This window comes from Mesocricetus auratus, unplaced genomic scaffold (genome assembly GCF_017639785.1).
Source record: "Mesocricetus auratus isolate SY011 unplaced genomic scaffold, BCM_Maur_2.0 Super-Scaffold_100007, whole genome shotgun sequence".
In the NCBI taxonomy this organism is placed as follows: domain Eukaryota; kingdom Metazoa; phylum Chordata; class Mammalia; order Rodentia; family Cricetidae; genus Mesocricetus; species Mesocricetus auratus.
In genome coordinates, this window is record NW_024429191.1 from 92,878,100 (window position 1) to 92,906,020 (window position 27,921).

The window sequence follows — 27,921 nt, forward strand, 5'->3', positions numbered from 1 at the left end:
TACAAGCGTCGGGCCTAAGCGGGGGCGGGAACTATGCTAGGGACGGCCGTTTTGATTGGTTTTCCCTTCTGGCGCGGGGTCTCCTGGGGTCCGGAAGAAGTTGGTTTCCGTGCACCTCGAATGGGCCTGTGTGAGTCACCGGCGTGAGCCGCGGCGTCCTGAGGGCGTAAGATGGCGGGGAAGAAGAACGTTTTGTCGTCTCTTGCAGTTTATGCGGAAGACTCAGAGCCCGAGTCGGATGGCGAGGCTGGAGTCGACGCTGTGGGCGGCGCGGCTGGTGAGGCTTGAGCTGGAAAGTGGGGGTGGTGGGGGCGATGGGGGTGTCGGCCGGCGTCTGTTACGGCTAAAAACGCAGCTTCCCTAGGGAGGTTTGCGGGGAAGCGGTGCTCATGGTGCTCGGGTGTCGGATCCAGGAGCCCGACAGCGCAGACAGGGCATTAGAACCTCGGGTACGAGTGGTGCCCCCTGCGAATCCCCGCCAGGCATCGGGACGGCCGGAGGGTGCTCGATGGGGCGCCGCGGCACTGTCGAGTCTCACTCTGCGCATTTGATGGCGAGAGTGGAGGTGACAAAGCTTGTATTCGCTGAGCTGGTAACTCTCGTTTAGGAATAGGCTCCTAAGAGTAAATGCCTCCAAAGTGCATGATTCTGTAGCTCTAGGGTGGAATGCGCTGGACATTCGTAAGCCTTTTAAGGGTCCTGGGTGATTCTGTTACTTTGGAGTTTTCACCGCCTATCGGTAATCCTTTTTCCCATGGACTGGAAATCACAATGGGAACAGAATTCTGGTTTTGTTTTGTTTTGTTTCCCAGAATTCGCTTTTTGTTGTTTTGTTTTTTGTTTTCTGTTTGTTTGTTTGTTTGTTTGTTTGAGACAGGGTTTCTCTGTGTAGCCCTGGCTGTCCTGGAACTCACTCTGTAAACCAAGCTGGCCTCAAACTCAGAGATCCTCCTGTCTCTGCCTCTTCAGTGCTGGGATTAAAGGCATGGGCCAACACTCATGACCTCAACACCCCTATTCATAATTTGGTCTTCCTAAGTGCAGAATCTGATCTGGGCCTGTAGTCACTTACCCGAGACTTAGGTTCCCTTTTTATCTTCAGAAATATTCTTGGCCGCACACGCCTTTATTCCCAGCACCCGGCAGGCAGAGGCAAGTGGATCTCTGCGAGTTCAAGACCAGCCTGGTCTACAAAAACCTGTCTCAGAAAAACAATCAAAAAAAGACAGAGAAATAATCTTGGTCATTCAATTTTCAGGACCGTGTTTGCATCCCCAAGTCTCTCATCATTCTCTCCTCCTCCTCTTTCAGAAGAGAAGGGTGGCTTGGTATCTGATGCCTATGGAGAAGATGACTTCTCCCGCCTAGGGGGTGACGAAGATGGTTACGAAGAAGAGGAGGATGAGAACAGCAAGCAGTCGGTGGGTGAATCTTCCAGATCCAGGGCTGTTGAAAACTGTATTCCCTTCCGTGGTTAACTCTGTCCCCTCCTCCCTGTTGCTGGGAACCAGTTGGTACCAGTTGGGGAGTGCAGTTCATGGGATAGTGCTTTGCCTAAGCATGCCAAGAGCTTGATCCTCAGCACCGCAAGAACAAAAAGTTGAGCTGGTTGAGTCCCAGTGGTTCTCTTTGAAAATTAAGTTGATTTTCGTCTGGACCATATTGTAGTAACTCTGGGGTTGAGATTGGGGGTGGGGGGTGTTTTTTGTTTGGTTTGAGATAGGGTCTCATGACACCGGCCGCCAATTTGCTGTGTGGCCTTGAGCTCCAGACCCTCTTGCTTCAGCCTCCTGAGAGCTGGGGTTATAAGCATGAGCCACCATGCCTACCTCGGTTATTTTCTGTAACCTAAGTGTCAGTGGGTGTTTCAGGTTGGTTTGTGAGTTTTAACTAGTCGTCCTATTTGTATAAGTATGTTCATCCTTATTAGTGTATCACTCACATGTCTATAAGCAACTTTCTATTATTTTCAACCTTACTTTGTAACGAGGTAAGGAAGGGAAGTTAGTTTGTTGTCGTCCACTTTGATTCCCTTGTGTTTTACTTGGTGATTTTGTCAGAGTGGCCCTGGTCCTTGATCACACACTTTCCTTGAAGCTAAAAGTAGGTGCAGGTAACAGTAGAAGGAGGACTGTGTTCTCATTTTCACGGGCTGGGTAGTACAAACCAGATTTATAAAATTTGAGAGGGTAATGGGCAAGGAAATTCAGGCTGTTGCTTAGCACAAGAAAACATCTGACATCGAATCTGGCCACTTGGAGGCAACATTCATTGAAAGCTCACAATATACTTTATCTTTTGTTATATGTCTTTATGTAAATGTTAGCATTAAAATGCTTCTTAGCTAAGTACATCGGTCCATGCAGGCATAGCACTCATCGTGCTGAAGCAGGAAGAGTGAAGATTCCAGAGCTTATTTTCATCTCAAATAAATAAGTAAATAGGTAAAGCTGAAGACTGGGGGTATAGCTCAGTGGTGCCGCTATAGCGCTTGCCCAGCATTCACAGGGCCCTGGGTTTGATCCCCATAACCACATAGTAGCAAAAGCAAATAAAGCATTTCACAGAATGTGTTTTTTACTCCCTTTTGTGAGAATTTTTCATGTCTTTAGCCCCACCCATTCTTGTAATTCAGAGTTGAGTGAAGTTGCTTAGAAAACTTGTGGGCTAAGGAAATCACTCATTTGGCAGAGTTTTATGTGTGACATGGATGAAACCATAGAGTTGTTCCTCAGCATCAATTATTTGTATTGGCCATGATGGTTCATGGCCTGTAATCCTAGCCCTCAGAAGGTAAAAGGATGAGGACCAGAAAGTCAAGGGCATTCTTATCTAGAAGGCAGGCAGGCATACAAGCTTTAAATTCCTTGGCTTTGCTTAAATGTATACATGCTGCCTCAACACCCAGCATGTGTGTTTGTGTTTTCATGTGTGTTTTTAAAATTGTTGACCCAAATTTACTTTTTGTCATATTCAAGCTATGTATGATATTTTAGTTAAAAAAGAAAACCCAAAAATAAAACTCCCATCAAACCCCCAATATGGACAGTGGGAACTATGTTAGCATTTTGCCAAGATCCATCTTTGATTCTTTACTTGATTTCACTTTAAGGAAGTGGTGTAGGTGACATTATGAGCCTTTATTTTCCTGGCACCACCCAGGGCACTTGTCTCAAAACCATCAGTGTAGCTTGTTCACACTTAAGTGCTATTTGTAAAACTTCCCAAGGGCTGTGTCTTGTTTAGGTTAAAATGTAGTAGGTGGGTCCACATCTGCTCCTTAGCTTTGACCCTAGGTGCATTTGCGTTCGGCGGAATTGTGGGCACACCTTGGAGAATTCGGTGCGCCCATGGTTTTGACTCTTTGGGCAGAGCTCATTTGGGTAAGGAAGAGGGCTGAAGACAGTGGATCAGTGACAGTAATGTGAGCACCCCCCCAAAAGGCTGTGCCTTGCCCGTCAGTCCCCAGTCTCTGGGGTCATGTGCTCTGGTGATTTGACACCGCCTTCCCGTGTCTGTGTTGATGTGAGTGCTGCTGGCTTGAGGTGCTTGTGTCACGGCACGTAGGTGTTTAACGGTGTGATGGCAGTCCACGGAATTATGGGTATGAATATCAAAGAAGTGGTAAAAGTTCGTAATCCTGGCTTTAATTGTAGTTTGCCTTTTGGACCATGTGGCCTTGCCTGACTGTGGAACCTGTTGGATCTGCCTCTCTTTACGTGATTTGTAAAGGAATTTTCACTGATGTGGATGGGGGCACACTGGTTTTCAGCTCCTGATTCCCCCCACCCCAAGAACATCTCCTTTTCCCTTCTTCTCTTCCCCTAGTTCTGGGTTGTGTGGTAGGGAAGGGTCCTTGGTGGGATGACCCCCACTGGGTAAACAGGCCATTTGCTCCAGCGCTGGCTATGTATGTATATTCCCCGGGCCCACTCCTTTCAAGTTTAATCCTCTAAATCTTTGTCTTGTAGGAAGATGACGATTCAGAGACTGAAAAACCTGAGGCTGATGACCCAAAGGTATTGGTGTTGACTGTGGTGGGTGGCTGGGTTCCTTCAGGGCTGTAACTCTGACCCAGTTGATATGTCGGGTCAGGGTCTGTCCCGCTAGCACACAGTGTGGATGTTTTCTGGGATGAAGCCAGCTCAATGAAGAGCCTTAAGGCCACTAGGAATTCTTGAAGCCAGTTGGATTTCTTGCCCGATTGTGAGACTTTAGATCAGAAACACAAGAGGCCTGTCTGGATCCTGTAACCTATGCACACTCTATAGCCAGTGTGGGACTTCGTGGGTTATATGACGGAGTGTTTCTAGAGTCGAGGCATAGGGCTCCCTTGTCTGTTGTGGTTTCTCTCAGAAGGTTCTGAGAGGGTGGGATCCGCCTGAGGCCTTGCCAGAGTTGTTGAGTCCTGCCCTTGTTTTCCCAAGATGTGCACTTCTACTCCCAGGCAAGCATGCAGGATGGTCCTTTTTGAATGCATGCCTATTTCTTCTCATAGGTTTGTCCTGCAGCAGCTGAGAGCAATTAGCAGTGGTTCTTGTCACAGTCTTTAAGGAGCCTGTGGTAATGAAGGCCTAGCTGCTCATTGTGCACTGGGTATTGGAAATGTACTTTTGCAGAACCGTACTTTATGGTACATTTTTCCCCAAGAGTAATCCCATGGAGGAGCAGATAACCACATTTTACAATTGTAAACTGCTCTGAAGCCAGTAAAACCTTCAAGGGGTATAGTGAAACTTAGGAAAATATGCCTGGTTGTGATATAGAACAGTAAGCCCTTATCATCTATGTGTAATTGGGGTTCCAAGACACCCCTCATTCATGCCATGTAGATACCCAAGTTCACAGTTTCTCACAGACTATTTAAAGTGGAATATTTGCATATAATCTATGTGAATCCTCATGCCAGTTTCAGATCATCTCAAAGCTATTTGCACTGCCTGGTACAGTGTAAATCATTGTTACACTGTATCATTCAAAAAATGATAAAAAAAATCTCTTGTCCAACACAGGTGCAGTTTTAAAAAATTAAACCTACAGTTGTTTGAATTCATAGATGAAACTTGTAAATATGAAGGGCCAATAGTATCTGAAAAGATAGCTTGAGCCATTCCATAACGGGACTGATTCCGCCTTGGATACGGCTCCACAGCCATGGGCAGAGGCTGCAGATAATGTGTCTTAGCAGGGAGAGTGCAAGAGTGGACAGTGGACGCAGGAACTAGGTGCAGACCGCTTCTGTGCCGAGGAGAAAGAACCCAGGCTGAGAGCTGGCCTGGTGGGAGGGCAGGGGCAGACCTGTGGCTCAAGACTGAAGGCCACCAGAGAAGCTGGCGTCCCAGCAGCAGAGCCTTACAGAAAGAGTGGTGAGAGGGAGCCCTGTGACACTTTCCTACTGCTCTGTGTAAGAGCAGTTAATAAAGAACAGGACAGACGGACAGACAGACACACACATCTCTCTCTCTCTCTCTCTCTCTCTCTCTCTCTCTCTCTCTCTCTCTCTCTCTCTCTCTCTAAGAGGTGTCTGGTTCTGGAACTAGAGTTATAATTGGTCTTGAGCTGTCATGTGGGTGCTGGGAGTTGAATTCAGGTCCTCTGCAAAAGCAGCCAGTGCTTTTAACTTCTGAGTCATCTCTCTCACTCTGTCCAGTTTGTTTTATTTAAATTTATATGAGTTTGTTTTTCTAAGCTTTTGATTTGAATAATTCTAACAGGAGGACTCGCTGTGACATTCGTTTAGCTGATAGGTTGCTGTCAGGGCTTCTGTACACTAGGTGGCACTCTCCATTCTGCTTTTAGCTTGTTCTGTGGGGCTCTCAGAGCATTTTGGCTTCATGACACAACTGAAAATGCAGGTCCCAACAAGCTTCTGCTCGTTGTATATATTGATAACTTACAGGTTGAAACTGAGATGCAGTCTCATGCGGCTGTGACCCCAGCACCAGGGGGATGGATGGAGACACACCCTTAGAGCTCATTGACCAGTCAGTGTAGCCAGTTGGTGAGCTCCAGGTTCAGGGACAGACCTTACCTCAGAAAATACAGTTGAGGGTAGCCGGGGAAGACGCTAGGCGTCTACCTCTGACCTCCTTGCTTTGGGAGAGCAGATAGTTGTGTTTGGGGTCTGAAAGTTCGGAGGGAAGGGCAGTAGCAGCCAGTGCAGGCCTGAGACAGCACAGAGCTGCATGGAAAAGGTCGAGAGCTTTCTGTCGTCTCTGGCCAGAGTGGTTTGTGTTCCTCATAAGGTAGTAGTTTCTTGGATGCCTAAAACCTATTTGTCATTGATGCTGTAGTTTGCTTTGAGATTAAACTAAACCCCCAAAGGGCCTGAGCCTCCCAGGACAGGACTTGGTTGTGGTAGAAGGACAACATTGAGAATTCTCTTGCTGCTGTTAGCTGACTTTAAAAGTTTTCTTGTTTGTTTTTGAGACAGAGTTTCTCTGGAACACACTATAGACCAGGTTGGCTTCGAACTCACAGAGATCCACCTGCCTCTACCTCCCAAGTGCTGGGATTAAAGGAGTGTCTCCACCGCCCAGCTGATGACTTTAAAATGAAAAACATTAAGCTGGTATGGTATCGCTACCTTTAATCTCAACACTTGGGGGACAGAGGCAGTGGATCTTTATGAGTTCCAGCCAGCCTGCTCTAAATAGCAAGTTTCAGGGCTACATATTGAGACCCTGCCTCCAAAAACCAAACCAAAAGAATACAAAAGGGTACTGAGACTAGAAACTGCATTTTTGTTTGTTTTGCTACTTTTTCATTTTACATTGTTATTGGGAGTGTATGGCTATGGTGGGAGGGGACATGCATCTTGGTCTTCATCGCTCTGAGATAGTAGGGTCTGTGCTCTGCAGGTGCTGACTTTGTCACAGACCAGAAGAGGGGGCAGAGGGGGGCACCTCGGCATGCCAACAGAAGCTAAACGCTTGCGCGCTTCGATTCCATGGTTTCTTTTAGTTTCTGGTCTCACCTCCTCAGTAAGCAGTCTGGCCCTCATATGCTTTGGTCACTCATCAGAAGGTACTGCTGCTGTCCTAGAAAAGCCAAGAGCAGCAGTGTCAGTCCCCTGGCAGCACGGACTTGAGGGCCCCGATGGCTCCTGTATGTCTTCTCCGTTTGCTCTGGGCGTGGGCGCCCCTTTGTGCCGCCCTTCTCCTCCAGGCTTTACCTCCATCGTTCTGGAACACGTCCCGTGTTTGTGTTCCCTCCACTTCTTCAGTTCCTGTGGATAGAGGCATTTCCACTCACCGTCCCTGCCACACCCTTCCGTGAAAACAAGCAGGGAGAGATGACCGGCTGCCAGGTCACCGGGGCCTGAGTTCGCTAGCTCCCTGAAGTTTTTGCTCTAGGCTGCGTGCTAGGGAAAGAATCCTGACCTTTCTAGGACTAACATTGAGAAAGAGAAATTGCTGTGGCATTTTTGGAAGAGGTGTGTATGATCCCAGTGAAATCAAAAGAAAACATTCTTAAAATGCTAGGGGCCAAGCTGGGTGTGGTGGCTAACTTAGGCAAAGGCAGGAGGGCCACGAATGTAAGGCCAAACTGGTCCAAACAGTGAAACCCTGCCTTGGGGAGGAGGGGGATTCTGCAGGACATGGCGGCACGCACCTTTAGATCCAGCAGAGGCTGGTGGGACTCTTAGTTCCAGGCCAGCAGGAACTCTACTAGAGTCTATCAGAAGACTGAAAACAAGGTTGACATGGAAGAGCCTTGTGGCTAGGTGGCCTGGGTGGCACTCCAGTTTGGCTTCCCTCCAGCCGTGGAGCCCAGGCACACACACACCACTTCACCCAGCCCATAGGACTGTGATACCCGTTTTGCAGGGTCTATGAAGTGGGGGCAGGGATGGGGAGAATGCAGTTTCGAGATGCCTTTGTGGTGCGCCTGTGTGCTGTAAGATGGGTGAAGGCATCCTGTGGACCGTGTGTTCTCAGCTCACTGACTGAGCCTCGGGACTTTTGTTCACATAGCTCCCAGGACAAAGCAATGCTTTACCCCTATCTGAAGGAATTAGCCGCAGAGAGAGAGAGAGTCTCCTTTGTTGCTGTGTTCTAGTTAATCCTGAGAACCAAGAACTCATAATAGGAAAGCAAGTGAGTTCTTAGATCTGCAATCTGTGTGCTAGTAGAACATGGTGGCTCAAGGCTGCCATAACCCAGAACTTGGGAGGCTGACACAGAAGGATTGCCATGAATAAGAGGCCAGCTTAGACCATATGATAAATTACAGGGTAGCCTGGTCTACAGCTTACACCAAATGATAAATTACAGGGTAGCCTGGTCTACAGAGCGAGACACTAAAACAAAGAAACGACCTTAAACTTAAACATTAAAACAAACAAACAAAAAAACCAGACTTGTTCTTTGTCTAAATAAGAAATTATCTTAAGGGTGGGGAAAAGAGTTATTTAAATAGAAAGCAGGATGCCATGACTCACAGTAGTAATTCCAGTGCTAAGTCAGGCCAGCCTGGGCTACAAGTGTGAGACTCTGCCTTCAGGATAAGAAGGTGAGGCCTGGAGAGATGACTCAGGAGTCACGAGCACTTGCTGCTCCTGCAAGAGGACCAGGGTTAGTCCTCAGTACGTGCATGGCAGCTCACAACTGCATGTGTGATTCCAGTTCCAGGGATCTGATGCACTCTGCAGGCTCCTGCACATACTTGTTACACATATATGCAGGCAAAATATTCATGCACACCAGATAAAAAGAAAGCTGGAAATCATTCTAGCAGGTGCCCCCACGAGCACCGCAGTTTCAACACTGTCCCGTGTACACACTCTTCAATGTGTGGGAGTCCCGCCAGTAAGCTGACAGTGTTGCCGTGGCTGTCATCAGATGAAGTGCTGCCTGTAGAGTGTCTCAGGAGGTGGAGCCTCTGTCCCTTACACAGATCAGGAGCCCCACCCTGTTGAAGCCCACATAGGTGCTCACCCACAGACTGAGAAGAGAGAGCTCAAGCAGGGGTTGGGGTGTGGTGGGTTTTCTTCCAGTCCTCAGGAAGTCTCTAGCCCAGGTCCGGGTGCATGGGCGCCGCCTGTGGCTGAGATCTTCAGGACCAGCCCTTCCCTTCAAGCCTGCTCACACTTTACTCACTGGCCGCTGCTGACGGGAGGTGATTTCCTGATGCCCTCCTTGGCTTTAGCACACTGCCAGGGAACCTTCTTGACTGCCCTTGCTCTAGGTATGCTGAAGCTGAGACTCCTGGGAGCCCCACCCTCTCCTCTGTGGTTCTGCAGCCAGGAAGAAGCCACTGCATGCCCGTCTGCCCCCTATCAGCCATGCAAGCCCCAACATACCTCCTTCCTTTCGGAGCCAGATGCCGTGGATTGCTAACTGAGGTGTGGCTGGGCCCCTCCTTTCCCAGCTGGGATTCATCTCTTTGAAATTATATGATGCAGAAAATTGCCTGTCCTAGGAATCCAGCACTCCCCAACTCCAGTCTCTTGTTTTATCCATGCCCCTTGCAATGTGGCTGTCTATGTGATTTCTGGATTTTGGAAGGATTTTGCCAATTTGGTTGTGTTTTTTGTTGTGTTTTGTTGTTTTTCTTTTCGTGAGATGAGGCTCTGTGTAGCCTCGGCTGTTCTGAAGGGTTGCTTTATAAACCAGGCTGGCCTCAAACTCACAGAGCTCCTCCTGCCTCTGCCTCTCAAGTGCTGGGATTAAAGGGGTGCCCACAGTGACCATTTGTATTCCTAACTTTTGAGTTGGGGAACTTTCCACCAATCACACTATAAGATACCAGGCTTCCTTCTGGTCCCAGAGTAATGAATGCCCTTATTGCCAGTACTTGATGACCAGTCTACATTGAGTCCCATCGTTCTGGGCCTCAAGTGTGTTTGTTTCCTGTTTGCAGTTGCCGGTGGCCTGGGCTGTAATGCTCTGTGACCGATGGCGGAAGCACTGTGCCTGAGGCCTGACTCTTCCACTCTCGGCGCAGGCAATTCTCGTCTCCATCCTTGTAGCTCCCGTATCTCCCAGGCCCCAGAGCTACCAGCTGAAAGCCAAGAGACACTGTTCTTACAGGGAGCCTTGAAGGCAAAGAAGTGTGGTGTGGCCCCACCCCCAAGCTCTTGGTTTGGTCCTTGATATAAGGTAGCACCTATACTGCTCCAGGGACCAGGAAGAGGGCCACTCTTGGCACATTCCAAGAAACAGCCGACCCTTCCTCACTGTCAAGTAGAGGTGAGACTTGGGATAGTCAGGTATCAGGGCTCTCCCCACTGGAAGCTGCTCTTGGCGGACTTGCACATTCCAGCCTGGCTGGTCGCGTTTGACAGGTTTGTGTGATAGCACGTGCTTCGCCACATCGAGCCGTACATTACAGCTTTGTTTCAAGCAGGTTTTTCAGTAGAGAAAGAAGCCATTTCCTTCCCCTTCTCTGCCTTTTCAGACTGTAAGGCCAGGCCGAGGCTGGCTTAATTTGTTTTGGCAGACTCTATTAACCCTTCCTGTGGAAGCCTTCTCTGGCACTGGTTGGTGAGTTGAGCCTTCCTGTCTGAGCTGTCTGGGAGGGAAGGCAACCTCAGTGCGTCCACAATGGCCCCACCAACTTCCGCCCATTTTTCTGTTAAGTGCAGTGTTTCCATCCCTGGCTGGGCCGTGTGCCCACGCAGCACCCTGTCCTGGCCCATAGGACACAACCGAAGGAAATGTTCTGGTGATGGTGTTTCTCCAGAGCATGCTTGTGTGGGAGCTGGCTTCTGGAACACAGGAGTGTGTTCCCACACAGCGTGGATTGTTGTGACTTCATTACGTCAACAGACTGTCCTTTGCATACGCCATCCGTGGTCGTTGGGGGGTGTTTGTCAGTGAGTGTTCAGGGAGGGGTAAGGGAAGGATTGAGACAAGACTGCTTGCAGCTCAGGTTGGCCTTGAACTCCTGACCCTCTTATGTCCACCTCCCAAGTGTGGTGATTACAGGTGTATACCTACCCCACCCCTGCACAGACAGAGGGCCTTGGTGGTGGTGGCCATTCTGATGCCCCCAGGAGGGCTCCTGGGGTAGTGTTCCAATCCTGAAGTAGCAGTGTGGCCTGCTGGTTCAGAACATGCTTTGCTGGGCTATTGTGAAAATTAAATGAGATCATTAGTTAAAGGGCTTAACAAAACCTAAAATTGTTCCCTTGAATTAAATTTTCTTATGTTAGCCTTAGTGCTTGGCCCATTGTCTGTGACATAATAAATCTTCAACAAATTATTTATGGAGTACGTGAGCTAACTGTCCAGCAATTGTCTTTTGTTGTCTGCAGATTTGGTCTTTATTTGTATGTTTGTCTTGAGGTAGGATTTTGCTGGTTGCCTAGACTGGCCTCACTCCTAAGCAAGTGAAGTGGCCAGCCTCTCCGTTGGGTGGGACTTCTGTCAAGTGCCACCACACCCAGCTTAATTGTGGCCTTTCCCCCCTTTGTCTCAGGATTTAAGAGCGGTTGGGTGAATGGTAAGAAGGAGGCTGCAGGGCCAGGTATGGTGGTTCTGGGCTGCATAGGAAAGACAGGCAGAGAGGGTGCGGAGCAAGAAGTGAGGTTTAAGGCCAGGCAGTGGTGGCGCATGCCTTTAATCCCAGCACTCAGGAGGCAGAGGCAGGCGGATCTCTGTGAGTTCCAGGCCAGCCTGGTCTACAGAGCAAGTTCCAGGACAGCCTCCAAAGCCACAGAGAAACCCTGTCTCGAAAAACCAAAAAAAAAAAAAAAAAGAAAGAAAAGAAGTGAGGTTTCTCTGTATTGTTTTGGAGGCTGTCGATCCAGCCTGGCCCCGAACTCACAGAAATCTGCCTGCCTCTTCCTGTCAGCTCCATCAGTGGCCGAACCTCTGTAGTCTCTGCATGGCGGCCACATTCCAGGATCTGCAATTTCTGTGACACAGGGCCTCTGTCACTGATCCACAAGTGGCCAGTTTCATAGCATTGTTCTGCAGCCCCTGCAGCCCCCTCATGCTGAGGCCTCAGGTGGAGCTGGGGAGAGCACAGGTAGAAAGGTGGTCCTCGCCTCAGAATAGGTGTTGGGTCTTTACTTCCCTCCCTCCCGCTCCCCTATTTGTGTATTTGAGACAGGGTCTCACTACATTTGTGTAGTCCTGGCTGGGTTGGACCTCACAGATCCGCCTGCCTCTGCCTCCCAAGTGCTGGGATTAAAGGCGTGCGCCACCTTTTGTTGAGCCTCTGGACTGGGCTGACTACTTAGCCCTCCTGCTTGCCTCACGCTCCGGGTGTGCACTACCACGCTGGACTCTTGGTTTTGTTTTGTTTTGAGGCAAGGATGTTGATAGGTAGCCCAAGCTGATCTACAATTTGAAATGCACCTGCCTCAGCTTCCTGGGTGCTGGGATCACAGGGCTATGCTACCATGCCTGCACATGCTCAGTGTGGGAGCCCTAGTCATTCTTTGCTCCCTTTCTCCGTTAGCTTCGTTTGGAAGCGGGGTTGGGTTTGACTGTGTTTTCCTTGTATCGCCATTGGATTGGGACTGGGTGAAAAGGTTGGCCTCTGAGCTTCTTTCCGTTCCTACATCGTGCTGTTCTCGTCTTCCCAGACAACAGAGCCCCTGGGCTGAGGGGCCTTCTTGTCTCTGCTCTGGGTTCCAGTTGCCCTGGCTGATACAGACAAGTGTCTGGTAAATAGCTCCCGCAGCCTGAGCTGAAAGCCAGAGGGAGAGACCTGGGCAAGTCCTAACAAGTATCCCCTGGGCATTTGGAAACACTGCTTTAGGGGACGGAAAGGAGAACAGAGGTGTCTGTGTCCTGTGTCCTCATGATGCCCCTTCTGGCCCCTTTGAGGGTTGACAAGCCTGTCCTCCGGCAGGTCTCTTGCCCTGTTTGCAGTTTAGTGATGTCAGCCTGTCTCCTTACTTGTGCTGGGGCAGTGTCATCGTAGCTCACGGATGCTGGGTTCAGATTCACACAAGACACTTGGCATCTGGAGATACTAGTGGGAAGCCGTCTCTGGATCACTGCTTGGGTGGCCCTCCCGGTTCTACCCACCCATCACTGGTGGCTAGGGCTCCTAAGGATCATTGCAGCGTGCCATAGGAGTGGTTCTGTTTAACGTCGCTCGGGGATAATACGTTGTGAACAGTTCTGACTTTAGAGCCGTGCGGAGTGGTTGCTCGCTTGTCTTTGCAGTGCTGGGGATAAACCCGAGTTTGCGTATGCTGGGCAACTGCTGGGCCACTGAGCTTTACATCCCCGTCGTCACTTAGCTGTCCTCCGTGCTGTTGACGTCAGGACCTGTCTCCACTGAAGGACAGGTGATGCGGTGACTCCGAACCCTTACTGGATAGAAAGATGAACTTAGAAAGGCTAAAGAGGAGCCAAACCACAGACCCTAGGACCAAGAGAGGGGAGAATCTGTCCTGCCTGTGGTTTCCCTTTTTATCCCAGAGACAGGACAGCCAGACCATTAAAAGGGGAGTGATCCACCTCCTGTCACTCTGGGTCACATACTGTGTTAGGATTGTAGTGACCCCCAGTCTACTCTCAGCTCTCTGGAGAAGGTTAGGCCCCGAGACTTCATAGGCTGCCCCGTATGTAGCCCTATGCTTCTGCAGGGCAAGGCAGGAACTCCAGCTGTTTTCCTGCAGTCAGCACCCAGGAAGTTGTCTCTAGTAGAGAAACACAAGGGAATTTTAGTCCCACGCCTGGTCACTGAAATGTTCCTGAATATTGAGTTCTCCCAGTGCTGCTACAAAGGAGTTGTTGTTAGTCCCTGAGACACTGGCACTGTCTGAACAGCAGTTGATTTATGACTCCAACCTGACCTTGATGTGGCAGTCCTCCAGGCCTGCCTCACAGTCCCCCTCTGCCCACCTGATTGCCCAGAGGTGGATGGTGAGGACGGACAGGTTGCTAAGCAACCTGCCTTCAACATTGTGCCCTTCAGTTTGGATAAATAGTTGCAGTGTTCAGAAAAGAGGGGATTGGGGTCTGTCTCAGAATCAGAGAGAAGGGGATCTGGTCATGTCCGGGGCCATGCCTGACTGGAGGGAGTCCCTTCACACCCTCCCTCCCTTGGTGCCAGGGCCCACCCGCTCTGCAGCTGCTCTCGTGTGAAGACCCTGCTGTAGAACTGTTGCTGTCTTATCGCCTCTCTCACCAAGCAAGGGAAGGAAATCAGATCTGGCGCCTTCAATCAACTCCTCCTCTGCCGTTTCTTTGATCACTATCCTTGTGGCATTGAAGATCCCCGATCTTACTGAGTTCAAGGACATTTGGGTCACCAGAGGCCTTTCTGTGGTGCCACAAGACTGTAGCCTAGCTGTCACCTTCAGCCTTGGTTTGCTTAGGTGAAGCTGTGAAATAAGACACTGGTTTTCAATAGATTTCTTTGGACAAAATCTAAAACCGATGTAAGGTAAGATGAGGGTTAGGAAGAGCTAAAGACCTCAAGCCAGGAGCTTTGGGAACCTCACTCAGTCGCTAAGGGTTTCTTTGAGCTGCTCATGATCGGCTGTCCTGTTTGTATGCAGTGGGCTAAGAAAACTCCCAGGAGGTTCCCTTGTAGCCGTGCAGAGTGGTGTTTGGGTGAGCTCTCCCAGCCCAGGGGGAGCCATTGGCAGGGGCACGGTCACTGCTGTGGACTCAGCAGCATGACCGGTTGCTGGTCCCTCCTGGGGTCCTAGGAGCCTTGAAGCACTGCTCACTGTTAGCGTGTTGGCGTCACTTACCCTGCAACTCCCATCGGGAGCCCAACCTACCTCTGTGTTTCTTTCTCTCCACAGGATAACGCAGAAGTGGAGAAGCGGGATCCCCAGGAATTAGTGGGTGAGTACCCTTGGAGGGCATGCATCTTTCCATGCCCTTGCCCCGAGCAAGCTGGATTCCACTCATGCCAGGCCTCTGCTCTTTAGGGCATCTCTCCGCTGCGAGCAGTTTCCCTCCATACCCTGTCCCCAGGCCTTTGGCATTTCCTGGGGTGACTGGGTGAGAGCTCCAGGCAACACTCTGAAAATGGCATTCATTCTGTGCGCATTTTCTGGGCTTTGGTTGGTTGCCAGTGTTGTCAAGGGAGTTCAGAGTCCGTCCAGCTGGGAGCTCATGATGGTTTTTGCTTCTTCCTTTGTGCCCTGGGCCTGGCCTCTGTCTTTGTGTCCCCTTGTCCCCGCTACCACAGTCACGTTGCGCAGGGCGTCAGCATGGGGCCTCTGCAGGCACTTTGCCTTGTCCCAGGCAGGAACATGGCTCACGGCTTCCGCATGTGCAGCCCTTGGTAACTTTGGAGAGTAGAAGAACTTGTGGGAAACCGCATTCCCTCCATGGCCTCTGCCAGCCCCAGCGTCCTAACCCTTTTAGAAAGCTACTCTGCTCCTTAGTCTGGCCATGGACTTGGTAATGGCTCCAAAATCCTGACCCAGGGGATGGTCCTGGTGTCCCCTGTCAGCCTTTCCTCTGCACCAAATGTCACCTGCTCCCTGGCCACTGTGCTCCTGCTTTCTTTGGTGCTGTTCCCAAAGGACACCTGCAGAGCCTACCCCTCACCTCCACTGTGCTCAGGGCTTGCACTTTCCAGCCCTGGGGTTCACAGCCCAGAAACTTGGCTTGAAAGTCTCCCTGCAGGGTCCTGCCCACCTGCCCTTTTTCAAGAAGTACCCATTTGTTGTGGGTTGTTGACATGACTGGGTTTCCATAACTAAGTGCTAGGATTTAATTATTCTGTTTGTCTTCTGACCCATTGGGCAAGAACATAATTACTCGGCCTTGATCCCTTGGTTCCCTGATGGACAAAAGTTTAAGTCCCATTTTAGAAGTCAGAGGCTGGAAAGATGACTCAGTGGTTAAGAGCACTTACAGAGGACCCAGGTTCATTTCCCAGCATCCATGTCAGGTGGTTCACAAGCTCCTACGACTCCAGGTTCAGGGAGTCCACTGCCTTACTACCCTCAGCAGGCGCTGTGTACACGTGATGCCCATGTGCACACTCAGACACACATACATCTGTGTAAATTGTACACGTGATGCCCATGCACACACTCAGACACACTCACATACATCTATGTAAATTGGGAACCAGAGTGTTCTTACACCTTAGACTTTGTTCTTTAGAAAATGACACTTGGGGTATGACAGGTTCAGTGGCAGAGGAGGCCAGGTACACATCTCACCGGAAGCAAGCAGCCTTCAAGGTGTGGTGGGAGCTGCGGCCTCTTCCATGTGGGTCCCACTCCACCCTGCTCTTCACTACTGAGAAACAAACGTGAGGGCTTGGGGTCAGAGAGCCTGGCCAGGTACACATCTCACCGGAAGCAAGCAGCCTTCAAGGTGTGGTGGGAGCTGCGGCCTCTTCCATGTGGGTCCCACTCCACCCTGCTCTTCACTACTGAGAAACAAACGTGAGGGCTTGGGGTCAGAGAGCCTGGCCGTGCAGCACTCGAGCAGCGTCGGGAAGCGGGGGCATGTGTGGGGCATAGCTGGACTTCTTCGACAACGGGGGCTCTCCTCTGGCTTTGTTTGGACTTTCATGTAGGTGGTACTAACAACCATGTGACCCAGGCTGGCTTTAAACTGGCTGGTCCTCTTGCCTTAGCCTCCCAGGGTCTCATATTACAGAAATGTCACCACACTCAGCCTCTGTGCCGTGTTTGAAATAGCTTTATTGAGGTGCAGTTTGTAGAGTAAGGGTGTGTATTGGTTAATTTTGATAGACAGGTAGTTGTGCTAGCCCTACCAGCTATCAATTCTACCATTCTTGATGGTCCCTGGTGTTAACTCCCCTGTGCAGAGGACCTGGGTTCAATTCCCAGCACCCCACATGGCAGCTCACAACTGTCTTTAACTCCGGTTCCAGGGGTTCTGATGCCAAAGCACATAAAATTAGGTTAAATAATTTTTTTAAAGTAGTAGTCTTTCTTTAAGATTTACTTATTTACTATGTATACAGTGTTCTGCCTGCATGTCTGCCTGCAAGCCAGAAGAGGGCACCAGATCTCACTATAGATGGTTGTGAGCCACCATGTGGTTGCTGGGAATTGAACTCAGAACCTCTGGGAGAGCAGCCAGTGCTCTTAACCTCTGAGCCATCTCTCCAGCCCTGAAGGTAGTATAACTGTCTTAATGGGAGTTCAGCCCTGATAACAGTTTCATACAGATGAGGGCCCATTGACACTGGAGCCCGGTCATTCTGCTATGTGACCAGCCTGTGCGTGATGGGATGCATAGCAGCAGGATTGCTCCCTACCCATTGGGCAGCACCCCTTCTTTCTCCTTCCTCCACTGAAATAACAGGCCAGTGTCTGTTGGAGGAGCAGAATCTCCACAGGTTGAATGCATGGTACGGATGGATCCCGGTTTTCCTGTCTGGCTTTCTGTATTGACCCGGTGCTTTTGAGATTGCATCCACACTGCGGAGCATAGCCGTTCCTTCCCATGTGTCTATTTGGCTAAGCACCTCTCGCTGTAGCAGACACGGGCTGTTCGTTCGCTCTCCTGTGGGGGTGCGGTGCATCCTTCATCTGCATTGGTGTAGTTAGTGCTCTTTTCTCTTCGAGGGAGAGGTGATGCGTCGGTTCCTCTTCAGCAGAGCAGCTTCTGGTCATGAAGCTTACACTGCTTCCTCCCTGCCATAGCCTGAGTCCCTGGGGCTAGCCGTTCTGCTCAGACCCTTCCTGGTGGCCATGGTTACTGCAGATGTTTCTAACAAAGGCATTTGCAGGGGATGACTCACACTGGCAGCAAACTTCTCCGATATTAAGCGCAGCCGGCCTCACAGGCCACCCCTGGCATAGCCAAGCAAGCAGCAGCTATGGGCAGGGGCACTGGCCTCGAGCGTCTGTGGACACACTTCTTAGCAAAGAGTCGCTGAAGTCTATCTTAAAGTCTGTGCAGTAAACTTTTGTTGTCCAGAATATGTCACTTTCTTGTCATTTACTTCCCAGGAATACCCTTACTTCTACCCCTGTTCTACTGTCTACTGATTATGCCTCAGAGGGTGGGGGTTGCTATGGTAACAGTGCCACGCCCTGTTTTTCTGTTAGCTTTCCTGGCAAATGCCAAAGGGCACTCTTTGTCTCTGTCACGTGCACATATACCCTCTCCAGCCTTAGCGCCTGCCAAGGCCTTGCTTCTGTTACTAACGCACACAAAATGCCACGACCAGCCCTTTCCATCGTCTCTACTCTCAGCTAGTCCTGCAGTCCAAGCTCAGACCTGGAACTTCTGCTTATCCCAGGGCTGGAAAGAAGCAGGAGATCAAGATTCGGCTGAACGCCTGCCAGAGCTGAGTGGTGCCCCGCTTGAGGGCCAGTCAGGAGATGGCAGGAAGGTACAGTACAGTGAAGAGTATGGACTTGGGGACTGTCCCCTTGGAGACTCTTCTTGGACCAGGCTGCTGCCGCATCTCACCCCACAGCAGACCTTTGATCTGTGTGGCCAGCCTGTGCTCAGGGTGTGTCTCGTCACAACCCACTGGCCGCCAGCACTGTACTCGTATTCTAAGACTGCCTGGGCCTGACCCCTGGCCTCAGTGTGTTTGCAGTTTACACCGTCCCGGAACCACAGTAGCTTAACAAGCGGCATCGTTAGTTGTTTGGGATCTCTGAGGCTTTGTCCCCTGTCTTACTCAGCACCACATTGGTCACAATGATGGCAAACTGAGCAGAGATCAAAGCACCTTATCAGCATAGGAGAAAACATTAACTACACTGGCTGCACTGGGGCACACTTGCAGTCCCTGGTCACAGTCCCTGCTAATCAGAAGGCTGAAGAAGCAGAGTCGCTGAAGCCCAGAACGGGAACCAGCCTGGGCCCCTGAATGAGTGCTACACACACACCCCTAATTTTATTTTTTTAATGCCTTGAGGTCCGAGATAATTTTAAAATAATGACTAGAGAGAAGCCTCAGCAGCTAACCCATTCTGCTTAGACAGACAGAGCCTGAGTTTGGGTCCCAGCACCCGTGTCCAGGGGCTCACAAGCCCTATACTCCACCTCCAGGGGATCTGATGCCCTTTCTAGACCCTGAGGGCATTGGCACTCACACATGCAAAGAACACACACACACAGACATAACAGACATACATGTAATTTTTAAAAAGTAAAATCTTAAAACTAGATGAAGCCTTGGAAGGAGAGACCAGGAAGGCTGTGCCACTGACCCCTCCACCCAGGCATTCATCAGCCCCACAGAGCTGCTCCAAGAAAGGGCCTAGGTAGGGGGCCTGGCACACAGTAGGTCCCCAGCAAGTGTTCACTGCATGCTGTTGGTGGTGGCTTTGGTGTTTCCCCTCCTTCTGCCCCTCCCTACACTGCCTGTTGTTGTATGGCCCTTTTCATGAGTGAGCGTTGCAGAGCGTGGCAGAGGCTGACAACAAACAGCCCATTGTCTGTGCTGCAGAGCAGAGCAGGGCTCTGAGGTCCTGGGTGGCCACAGGCTACAGGGAAGGGATTGAGGAGAGAGGGGGCAAGGCTTGGGTGGGCAGTGGACATTCTCTGGGGACTGCCCTTGGGGGTCGTGGTTCTCCGTGTCAGAATCAGGCCTTGCCTTCAGGTCTTTTTATCCACACGCTGTTTGGGACCCAAAACACTGGGAATCCTGACCAGTTTCTCATAGCCAAGGCAGGACAGCCCCAGGCCAGGGTAGTGCCAAGCAGCTCCAACTCCTAGAGGCCTGGAGAGGCTGGACCTGGCGTCAGTGTCTTCCACACTGGCAGCTTGAGATTAAGCTTGGCCAGGCAGAATCTGCACTGTAGAAAGGCTTTGGATTGTGGCTCCTCCCTCCCCTCCCTCAGCACTTCACTGACACTCTCTCTCCCTAAAAGTTAGTCCCGGAACCTTGTGGCATGTGTTACTTACATCTGTCCCCTCTGCCTCAACTTCCCTTCTCCCAGGTTGACACTTGGCAGGCTTCTGGCCATTTGACCTCACCTCAGGTAACTCTCAGATGGCCCTGAACAGCCTGCTTTACTGTCTCACAGCGTGTCTCCGTCTCTGGAATTGTTTTGTGCTTGTGCCTTTATAGTCCTTGGCCTTTCCACCCGATCCCAAAACTCCCCCTGTTTTCTCAACAGCCTCCTTTTCTGAAAGGGTCCGAAACATGTCACCTGATGAAATCAAGATCCCACCAGAACCACCCGGCAGATGTTCCAATCACTTGCAAGTAAGCGAGAGTCTGGCTGCCCGTGTGGATGAGGTGGCCTGGGTTACACTGTCTGGTTGGGCCGTGACCTTCAGAGGCTGTGACAGGGAGAGGGAGCAAGCAAACTTTCAGGTGGACAGGAGCCTGCCATCTTACTTCCTGTAAGCCAGATCTCAGGAGTCGGCACCCACTGCCACGCCTGCCATGCACTGCCTCTAAGATCGCTGGTCTGCCCCCACCGAGGTCCTAAGTCCACCTCAACAGAGTAACCTGCGTCTTCTTGGGAAATTTGCCAAGCAACTGAGGACCCATGCAAATGTGAAACAAATCCCACAAGTGTAAAATGCCGCTTCTGCCCGAAGACCTGACCCAAGGATTAAATGCCTGAAGGACAGCAGCTGGCTGTGGGAAATGGGCTCAGGACAGCTGAAACTTCCACATGGTTGTTTGTCCTTGTCCCTCTGTAAGGTCCCCTGTGAATGGGACCTTTCAATAGGCCAGGTAGAGCCGGGTGGTGGTGGCACACGCTTTGTTTTGTCCCAGCACTTAGGAGCCAGAGGCAGGCAGGAGAATCTCTGAGTTCAAAGCCAGCCTGGTCTGCAGAGTTAGTTCCAGGACAGCCAGAGCTGTTACACAGAGAAACCCTCTCAAAAACAAACAAACAGCTAAAAACCCCAATAGGCAGGTGCCCAGGGCCACATAATTGTGGGCCTCTCCCCCGCTTTGATCCCGCTTCTTCTACGTGTCCCTAGCTCCAGCAAGCTCATGGCACCACCCAAACGGATGGATGACTAACAGGGCCTAGGGCTGAGGAATGAAACAGTCCAGGAGAGAGAGGGCCAGTATCAGGGCGAGAGCACAGCACAGATTGTCTTCTTTCCGGAAGTCTCCTTCCTCGGCTGGGTTGTCTGCCTCCCTCCCCATTGCCCCCCAGGATTGCATCATCCTCCATGCCAAACAAGTTCCAGCCTGTGAGGACAATCCCAAAGCCCTGCTGGCAGAAGCAGCTGGCCACTTAGAACTCTTAAGTCAGACTGTTTTCCCTTTTGATCCTCCTGGGGGTAGGGACCATGGCATTAAAGAAACGGCAGAGCCTCTGATGGCCACCCAGCCCTGAACAAGGCGGCTGTAAGGCAGGGCTCTCCTCAGGCTGCTGAGCCTCCTGTGTCAGGCCTCCCAGAGGCCCAGACATAACCCAAGGAAAGCGTCTCCTCATCCCTAGTGATGAAGTGCTTTCCACCCTCCAGCTTCCTATGCTGCCACAGAAAGATGGTCAGATCTGGCCTTCTGACTGGATCACCTCTTCCAAAAAGTGCTTGGGGAACTGCCTAGGATCTCTAGCCCTTCCCACCTCAAACAGGAAAAGTGTTCCCCGAATCTTTTCTTTCTCGAGAATCTCTGTGTGTCACTGCCACTAGCTGGGTAGCAGCACTTAGCCCTTGAGTTGGACCCATGCTCCTGGCTCAGACCCCTCTTTTCAGAGGAGGCCCTGCCCTGCCCGCCCGAGGCCTCTCCACTGGCAGCATCGATGCCTGCTGTGTTAAGGGTTTCTGGCCTGCATGAGGCCCTAGTTCCATCCTAAGCACCGCCAAAAATAAAATTTAAGAAAGCATCTAGACAGTTTGAGACCAACCAAAAAGTCTGCCTGCCTCCCTCTTAGGGGGAGGCCTTTCCCAGATCTCAGTCTTGATGCTTGGATCCAGCATTCACCCTTGCTCATCAATGCTTCATGCTCCTCCTGGGTTGGGGGCGGGGAGTGTTTGGTTCTTGGTTTCTGGGTGGCTTCGGACTTGACCTTTCTCCTACTCTATACTGACTTGGAGAATGGAGTGGATTGGCAGCGGAAGCTGACCAATGTGGGCTTGTCTTGCCTATATAAAACTGCTCAGAGGCTGGGTGCAAGGTTGACAGATTGGAGTCAGGCTTCACGTGGTTCGGGGGCACGGACTGGATTGTGGGGGGGCAGGCTCCTGTCATGTTCACCCTCTGTCCCCTTCACAGGACAAGATCCAGAAGCTTTACGAGCGAAAGATAAAGGAGGGGATGGATATGAACTACATCATCCAAAGGAAGAAGGAGTTCCGGAACCCCAGGTGAGCCCCTGCGAGCCCACAGTGTCAGTGTGAGGTGGGACCAGGAACACCTCGGGAAGCTGTGGGGAAGAGGCCCAACTTTGATCCCATCTGAGCCCAAAGTGACTTCACACATACTTCCGCTTATACTAGATGCCTGCTAGACACATCAGAGGTTTACAGACAGAATACAGGGTTAAGGTATGCGCCACTCTGCAGTGATGGGTCAGGGGCCTGGCTGGGTTCTGGTCACCAACTTAGTCCTAAAGCAGGACATTCAACAAGATAATCACTAGAGATTCTTCCAACCAAAAAACTTGGTTTTGCCTCTTGGTAAAAGGTTTTAGGGATAAAGCTATGTCTGTGTCTGTTGTGTGGGGGTTTTGGAGATGGGGGTCTCACTCTAGACCAGGCTGGCCTCGAACTCAAGAATCTGCCTGCCTCTGCCTCCCAAGAGCTATGAATAAAGGTTACACCACTGTGCCTGGCTCTGCCTGGGTCTTATTCTTTCAAATGCTACGCTAGCCATTGTGTGGGTCTCAGTGTGGAAGACTGAAGGCCAGAAACATCTAATTAGACATAGCATGCGATTGTCCTGACCCCCTCACCCTGGCCCCGGCCACAGCCTATTTGAGGAGGGTACAGAGCCGCAAGTGACAAGAATCAGAAGACGTGTGCTGGGCTTAAAGATTTCATCCAGGAGCTGATGCTTCTGTTCCATACAAGAGTGTGGGACCAATGCAGACACTGCTCACTGATTGCTGCATTCCCTTTTCAGCATCTATGAGAAACTGATCCAGTTCTGTGCCATTGATGAGCTGGGCACCAACTACCCAAAGGTGTGTCCCATGCGTGGGCTGGAGAATGATGGAGCTTGCCGGGCTGGGTGTGACTGGGAGCCACAGACACTGCTGGCGGTCTAACAGATGCCAGCGGCGGGCTTAGTCTCCGGGTCCTAACCAGTTAGAACCAGGGTACGCTGCTGCCACTGCCACCAGCTAGCTAGTGCTTGTCCCTGAATTCCTAAGAGCTCCTGGTTATCTGACTGGTGATTGGGTGACAGCTGAAGCCCCTGTGTTTTCGAGAGGGCAGGGCCCCAGCCTAGGAAGGTCTATTTCTGGGCCCGTGCTCTCTGGTCTTCTGACTGCAGCTTGGCCGTCTCTTTTCAGGACATGTTTGACCCCCATGGCTGGTCTGAAGACTCCTACTATGAGGCACTAGGTAACCTCTGTTAGTCTACTGTTTATCTGCTCATCCTCACTCCCTTCCGTCTGTCCATCCAGTCAGTGACAGAGACCCAGATTTCAGGGTCTCTATGCCAGGTCATGTCCACGGGACTGCTGCCAACTTGGCCTTGGACAGACTGACTCTGCCCTTGCTGACAAAACTTGAACATAGTGATGACAGGTGGTGGATCAGATATCTCTACACTGATGCCACTCAGTTGGTGAGAGCAGAATTGTACAGCCAGGAGCCTTTGACAAGCAGTCACCTGACCTGGCCAAAGGATGGGCAGGGGGCTGTTGAGGACACTGTTAGAGCTAAGGTTTGAAGAAGTGTGGGAGCCAGAATTCCCTGCACAATTCACCATTCACAAGTCAGAAGCCTATAAGCCAGGTCCTGGCTCATTAGAGCACATATGAGTGTGTCCCTCACAAGTTTCACCTTGAGCAAGATATCAATATTTTTATTTATAATAAAATTCTATATCTGATGTTTCCTAATGAGTAGGAAGGTACTTCCCTGGGGATCAGCTGACCCTTCCTAGCCCCAGACCCTGGGTCAAGGCCCACATTCCGTGCTGACCAAGACCTGGCCCTTTTTCCTGCCATGTGCAGGTTGCTGACCCCATGCAGTCCTCTAGAACAGAGTAAAGAACAGAGTCGGGCAGAGACCTCCCTCGATCACACACATTGCTCACAACAGCCTCATAACACAAATGCCTCATAATAGCCTGTGTCTTCTCTCCAAGCCAAGGCCCAGAAGATTGAAATGGACAAATTGGAAAAGGCCAAAAAGGAGCGAACCAAAGTAAGTAATGACAGATGCAGGGGAGGAGGCGGGTGTGTGGGGTGTGGGGTCCTGCAGGGGAGGAGGCGGGTGTGTGGGGTATGGGGTCCTGCAGGGGAGGAGGCAGGTGTGTGGGGTGTGGGGTCCTGCAGGGGAGGAGGCGGGTGTGTGGGGTGTGGGGTCCTGCAGGGGAGGAGGCGGGTGTGTGGGGTATGGGGTCCTGCAGGGGAGGAGGCGGGTGTGTGGGGTGTGGGGTCCTGCAGGGGAGGAGGCGGGTGTGTGGGGTGTGGGGTCCTGCAGGGGAGGAGGCGGGTGTGTGGGGTGTGGGGTCCTGCAGGGGAGGAGGCGGGTGTGTGGGGTGTGGGGTCCTGCTGGCTCCCTTCCACCCATCCTCTTCATTGCCCACGGGGGCTTTGAGCAGCATTGGCCATGCGCTCTTTGAGCAGCGACTGCTGTGTCCCAGCATCTGACTTGGCTTATAGAAGCCTCCACTGCTGTTCTCAAAGGCTTGGTGTTCCCTGCACTCTGCCCTTCCTCATCCCCACTGCAGAGCCCTGTGGCTTTGTCTCTTGTGGGTCGTCAGTGCCTGCCTGGCCTGACTAGATGTTGGTGTTCCTTCTGAGGGGAGTGGGGCCAGCCTGCTCTGGTCTGCATTTCTTGGGCCGCAGAGCTGAGCTCAGCAGCCAGCTTGGTGCTTCCCTGTGGACCTGATGTCTGATGACCGCACAAGCCGGCATTTGGACACCAAGCACCAGCACTCATGTAGCACTGTGATTAACTCCAAGATCAAAATAGAGTCCTCTATGTGCTGTGCTGCACGGCAGAGCCCAAGACAAATAGCTGTGCATCAAGACACCAGCTCCCGCCGCCCCGTGACCCAGTGCCTCACAGCAGCTGTGGCCACAAGACACTCCCTTCACCTGCAGGCTGAGGGGCTGCAAGGCCTGGTGTGCCCTCTCTGAGGCCTGTGTTGGCAGACCAGGAATGTGGGCACTGGTGCAAGAGGATAAACTTAAGTTTCTCATCTTAGCCGTTAAGTGAGCCCCTTCTTTCGCTCCTCCTCCCCCTCCAAACCCCAGGCTTATTGCGGGGATGTGTCTGCAGCACCTGGGGACCACAGCTGTCCTTCCCCTGTGCAGAAGGCACCACTTCCTCCTGGGTCTAAAGAGGGGCATGGGGGTACGGTGGGTGGGGTGCCAGGCATGTCCGGTAACTTTTGATGCTGAGAGGGATCCCACATCTGTTGGGAATCTTGGAAGAGTGGTAAAGCCCTTTCAGACCCTCAGGCACCTTTCCCTCCTCCGGCCAATTTTGTGTAAGTGCAAAACTCCTGTCCCCTGGGAGCAGACAGATGGCACAGGAAATAGACACACAGTTCTGCAGTGGTCTCACTGTCCTCTCTCCCCCTCCAGATTGAGTTTGTAACGGGCACCAAGAAAGGCACCACGACCAATGCCACGGCCACCACCACCACTACTGCCAGCACAGCTGTCGCAGGTAGAGGCCGCTCATCCAGTCCCAGCACTGCCTCAGGGACACAGATTGAGCATGGGTTCCTGGGTTTGTCTGGAAAGGGTCTGTGCCAGACTCTCCTGTGCTGCTCTGCTGAGTGTGAGCACAGCGAGTCTTGGGTCCTGGGGTAGATTCCAGATTCCTGACTCCCCGGGGATCCTGAACCAGGGACTTCTGTTCCTATCCTAAGCCTCTGGAAGCCGGGCAAGGGCTCTGCCTTTGGGGTCCTGCTCTGGTTGGTTTTGATCTAAACTCTCTTGTGTTTCCTGTAGACGCCCAAAAGAGAAAGAGCAAGTGGGACTCTGCCATTCCAGTGACCACAATAGCACAGCCCACCATCCTCACCACCACAGCCACGCTGCCAGCAGTGGTCACTGTCACCACCAGTGCCAGCGGCTCCAAGACAACTGTCATTTCTGCTGTGGGCACCATTGTGAAGAAAGCCAAGCAGTGACAGAGGACACCCCAGGACTTGACAGGACCGTGCAGCACAGTGACTGCTCCCCATGTGCCTTCCAGAAGGAGCCTCTGTGATATTCCAGCCAGAAGGACATTGCGCAGAGGCAGTGGGGTGCAATGGACACCGATTAAAGTCCTGTGTTCTTAGGTCCCGGCATGTCACATGCACTGGCCTCGCCCATGCTGTGTCCAGGCGAACTTGAAGCACAAGCGTCCCTCTGTCTCAGTCAAGATTATTGCTCAGGAGGAACAATGGTGACAGAAACTGTGGGGGTACTCAGAGTAGCCCAGGAGCTACCGTGGTCATTCCCAACGTGTGCCTCGTAGTGGGGGCAGGTGGGAGCTCACAGACACATACAAGCCCCTTCCTGATGGCTGCTTCCCTGACCCGGAAGCCGGATCTCAGCAATTCTCAGGCAATAGCAGAGGCCTCTGCTCTCTTGGGTGCAGTTAAGCACTCCCCACACTGCTTCTGATACACACCCAGGCCTTTGAAATCAGGCCAGTGAACAGAGGGCTGGATGTGATTCCCAGCCTGCCCAGGGCAGGAGCAAGGTGTGGGCACCTGGCCAAGGCCGCCCCAGTCCCTCGGTGCCCGGTGAGTGTGGCCAGCAGGACCCATGCAGTGGGGGAGATGAATCACCTCCTGCTCCGGCCAGGGCGGCAGCTCATTGTTTATGTGAAAGCCCTGCTCTTGGGAGGTTTCTGCCACCCCACCCTTCCTCTGTTGTTATCTCTGCCCAGCAGCAGCCCCTGGGTAGCACCGGCAGCCACTCTTAGAGCCCAAACAGGTTACCAGCCCAAGATGCCACAGGGCAAAGCTTGCCTTTTGTGCCCTCTGGCAGCTCTGCTTCCCACTCAGCGGAAAGGCCGAGTGTCAGAGGAGGAAGCCAGGCTGGGAAGGGTCTCCTTGCTTCCGTGGGACCAACAGAGGCCGAGGAAGGTGCTTTTGAGTCTGTGGCTGATGTTTATTTTGTGATCCAAGGACTGACAACCTGCTTGTGAAATCCCTAAAATAAAAACCGAGTCACACTCATCCCTTTCTCTCCTTGACAGCACTCTGCAACTTGGGGGGGAGGAGGGGCAGAGGGGTTACCTGCTGCTAGCCCTCCCAAGAGCACCTGCAGCTCATTGGCTCAGAACATCCAGGTCTGAGGTGGGCAGCTCGGAGATGCATTGAAAGGAATAAATGGTGGAGTTTGGGACGAGCTCACTTGGTTTTTATGTGCAGGGATCCCTGGGTTCAATTCCCTGTTCCACATATGTAAAATAGTGTGGTAGCACTTGGGAAGCAGAGGCAGGAGTACAAGGCTAGCCTCAACTACATGAGACCCTGTCTATAAAATACAGTCTTTGATGGGATCTGGCCAACTCCCTAGCCTGGCCGATATCTCTACTTTACTTTTCCTCCAGTTGAAAGCAGTTTGCAAAGCTGGTGCTTCGCCATCTCCAACTCCTCAGCCCCCTTGGGCAGGAAGGACCACTGCAATGGATTGTAAACCTTCGAGTAAATAGAGATCTCCCTGTGGTCATTTGTTTTATTACGTGTATGCATGTTTTACCTGCGTGTGTGTCTGCAACACAAGGGTGCCTGGTTCCTGTGGAGGCCACAGAATGCATCCAGTGCTGTGGACCATTGTAAGCTGCCATGTAGGTGGTGAGAATTGAACCCCACTCCTGCAAGAGCATCCAAAGTGCAGTGGCGGTGCACGCCTTTGATCCCAGCACTCGGGAGGCAGAAGCAGGCAGATCTCTGAGTTCAAAGCCAGTCTGGTTGAAAAACTTTTTAAAAAATGAA

General features: G+C 51.6%; 1 protein-coding gene and 1 long non-coding RNA gene across 3 annotated transcripts; one reads left to right on the forward strand and one right to left on the reverse strand.

Moving 5' to 3' along the window:
* The first annotated feature begins 50 nt into the window (after positions 1 to 50).
* Positions 51 to 27,159, forward strand: LOC101840639 (SAP30 binding protein). 2 transcript variants are annotated; one of them, XM_005069912.4, is made up of 11 exons: positions 52 to 277; positions 1,312 to 1,421; positions 3,972 to 4,019; positions 14,723 to 14,765; positions 20,003 to 20,091; positions 22,072 to 22,163; positions 22,921 to 22,981; positions 23,312 to 23,363; positions 24,115 to 24,173; positions 25,565 to 25,649; positions 25,937 to 27,159. In XM_005069912.4, exons 1-11 carry the CDS (start codon positions 172 to 174, stop codon positions 26,116 to 26,118), a joined length of 927 nt encoding a protein of 308 aa, XP_005069969.1. In that variant the 5' UTR covers positions 52 to 171; the 3' UTR covers positions 26,119 to 27,159. The 2 variants fall into 2 exon arrangements, with proteins under 2 accessions (XP_012968904.1, XP_005069969.1); XM_013113450.3 differs by lacking the exon at positions 3,972 to 4,019 and having other exon boundaries at positions 51 to 277.
* LOC110340877 lies at positions 6,724 to 10,376 on the reverse strand. Its single transcript, XR_002382708.2, has 3 exons — positions 8,444 to 10,376; positions 7,175 to 7,228; positions 6,724 to 7,040 (listed from the first exon to the last, which is right to left on the reverse strand). It is a non-coding gene; the product is annotated as an uncharacterized LOC110340877 (long non-coding RNA).
* Positions 27,160 to 27,921: the final 762 nt, after the last annotated feature.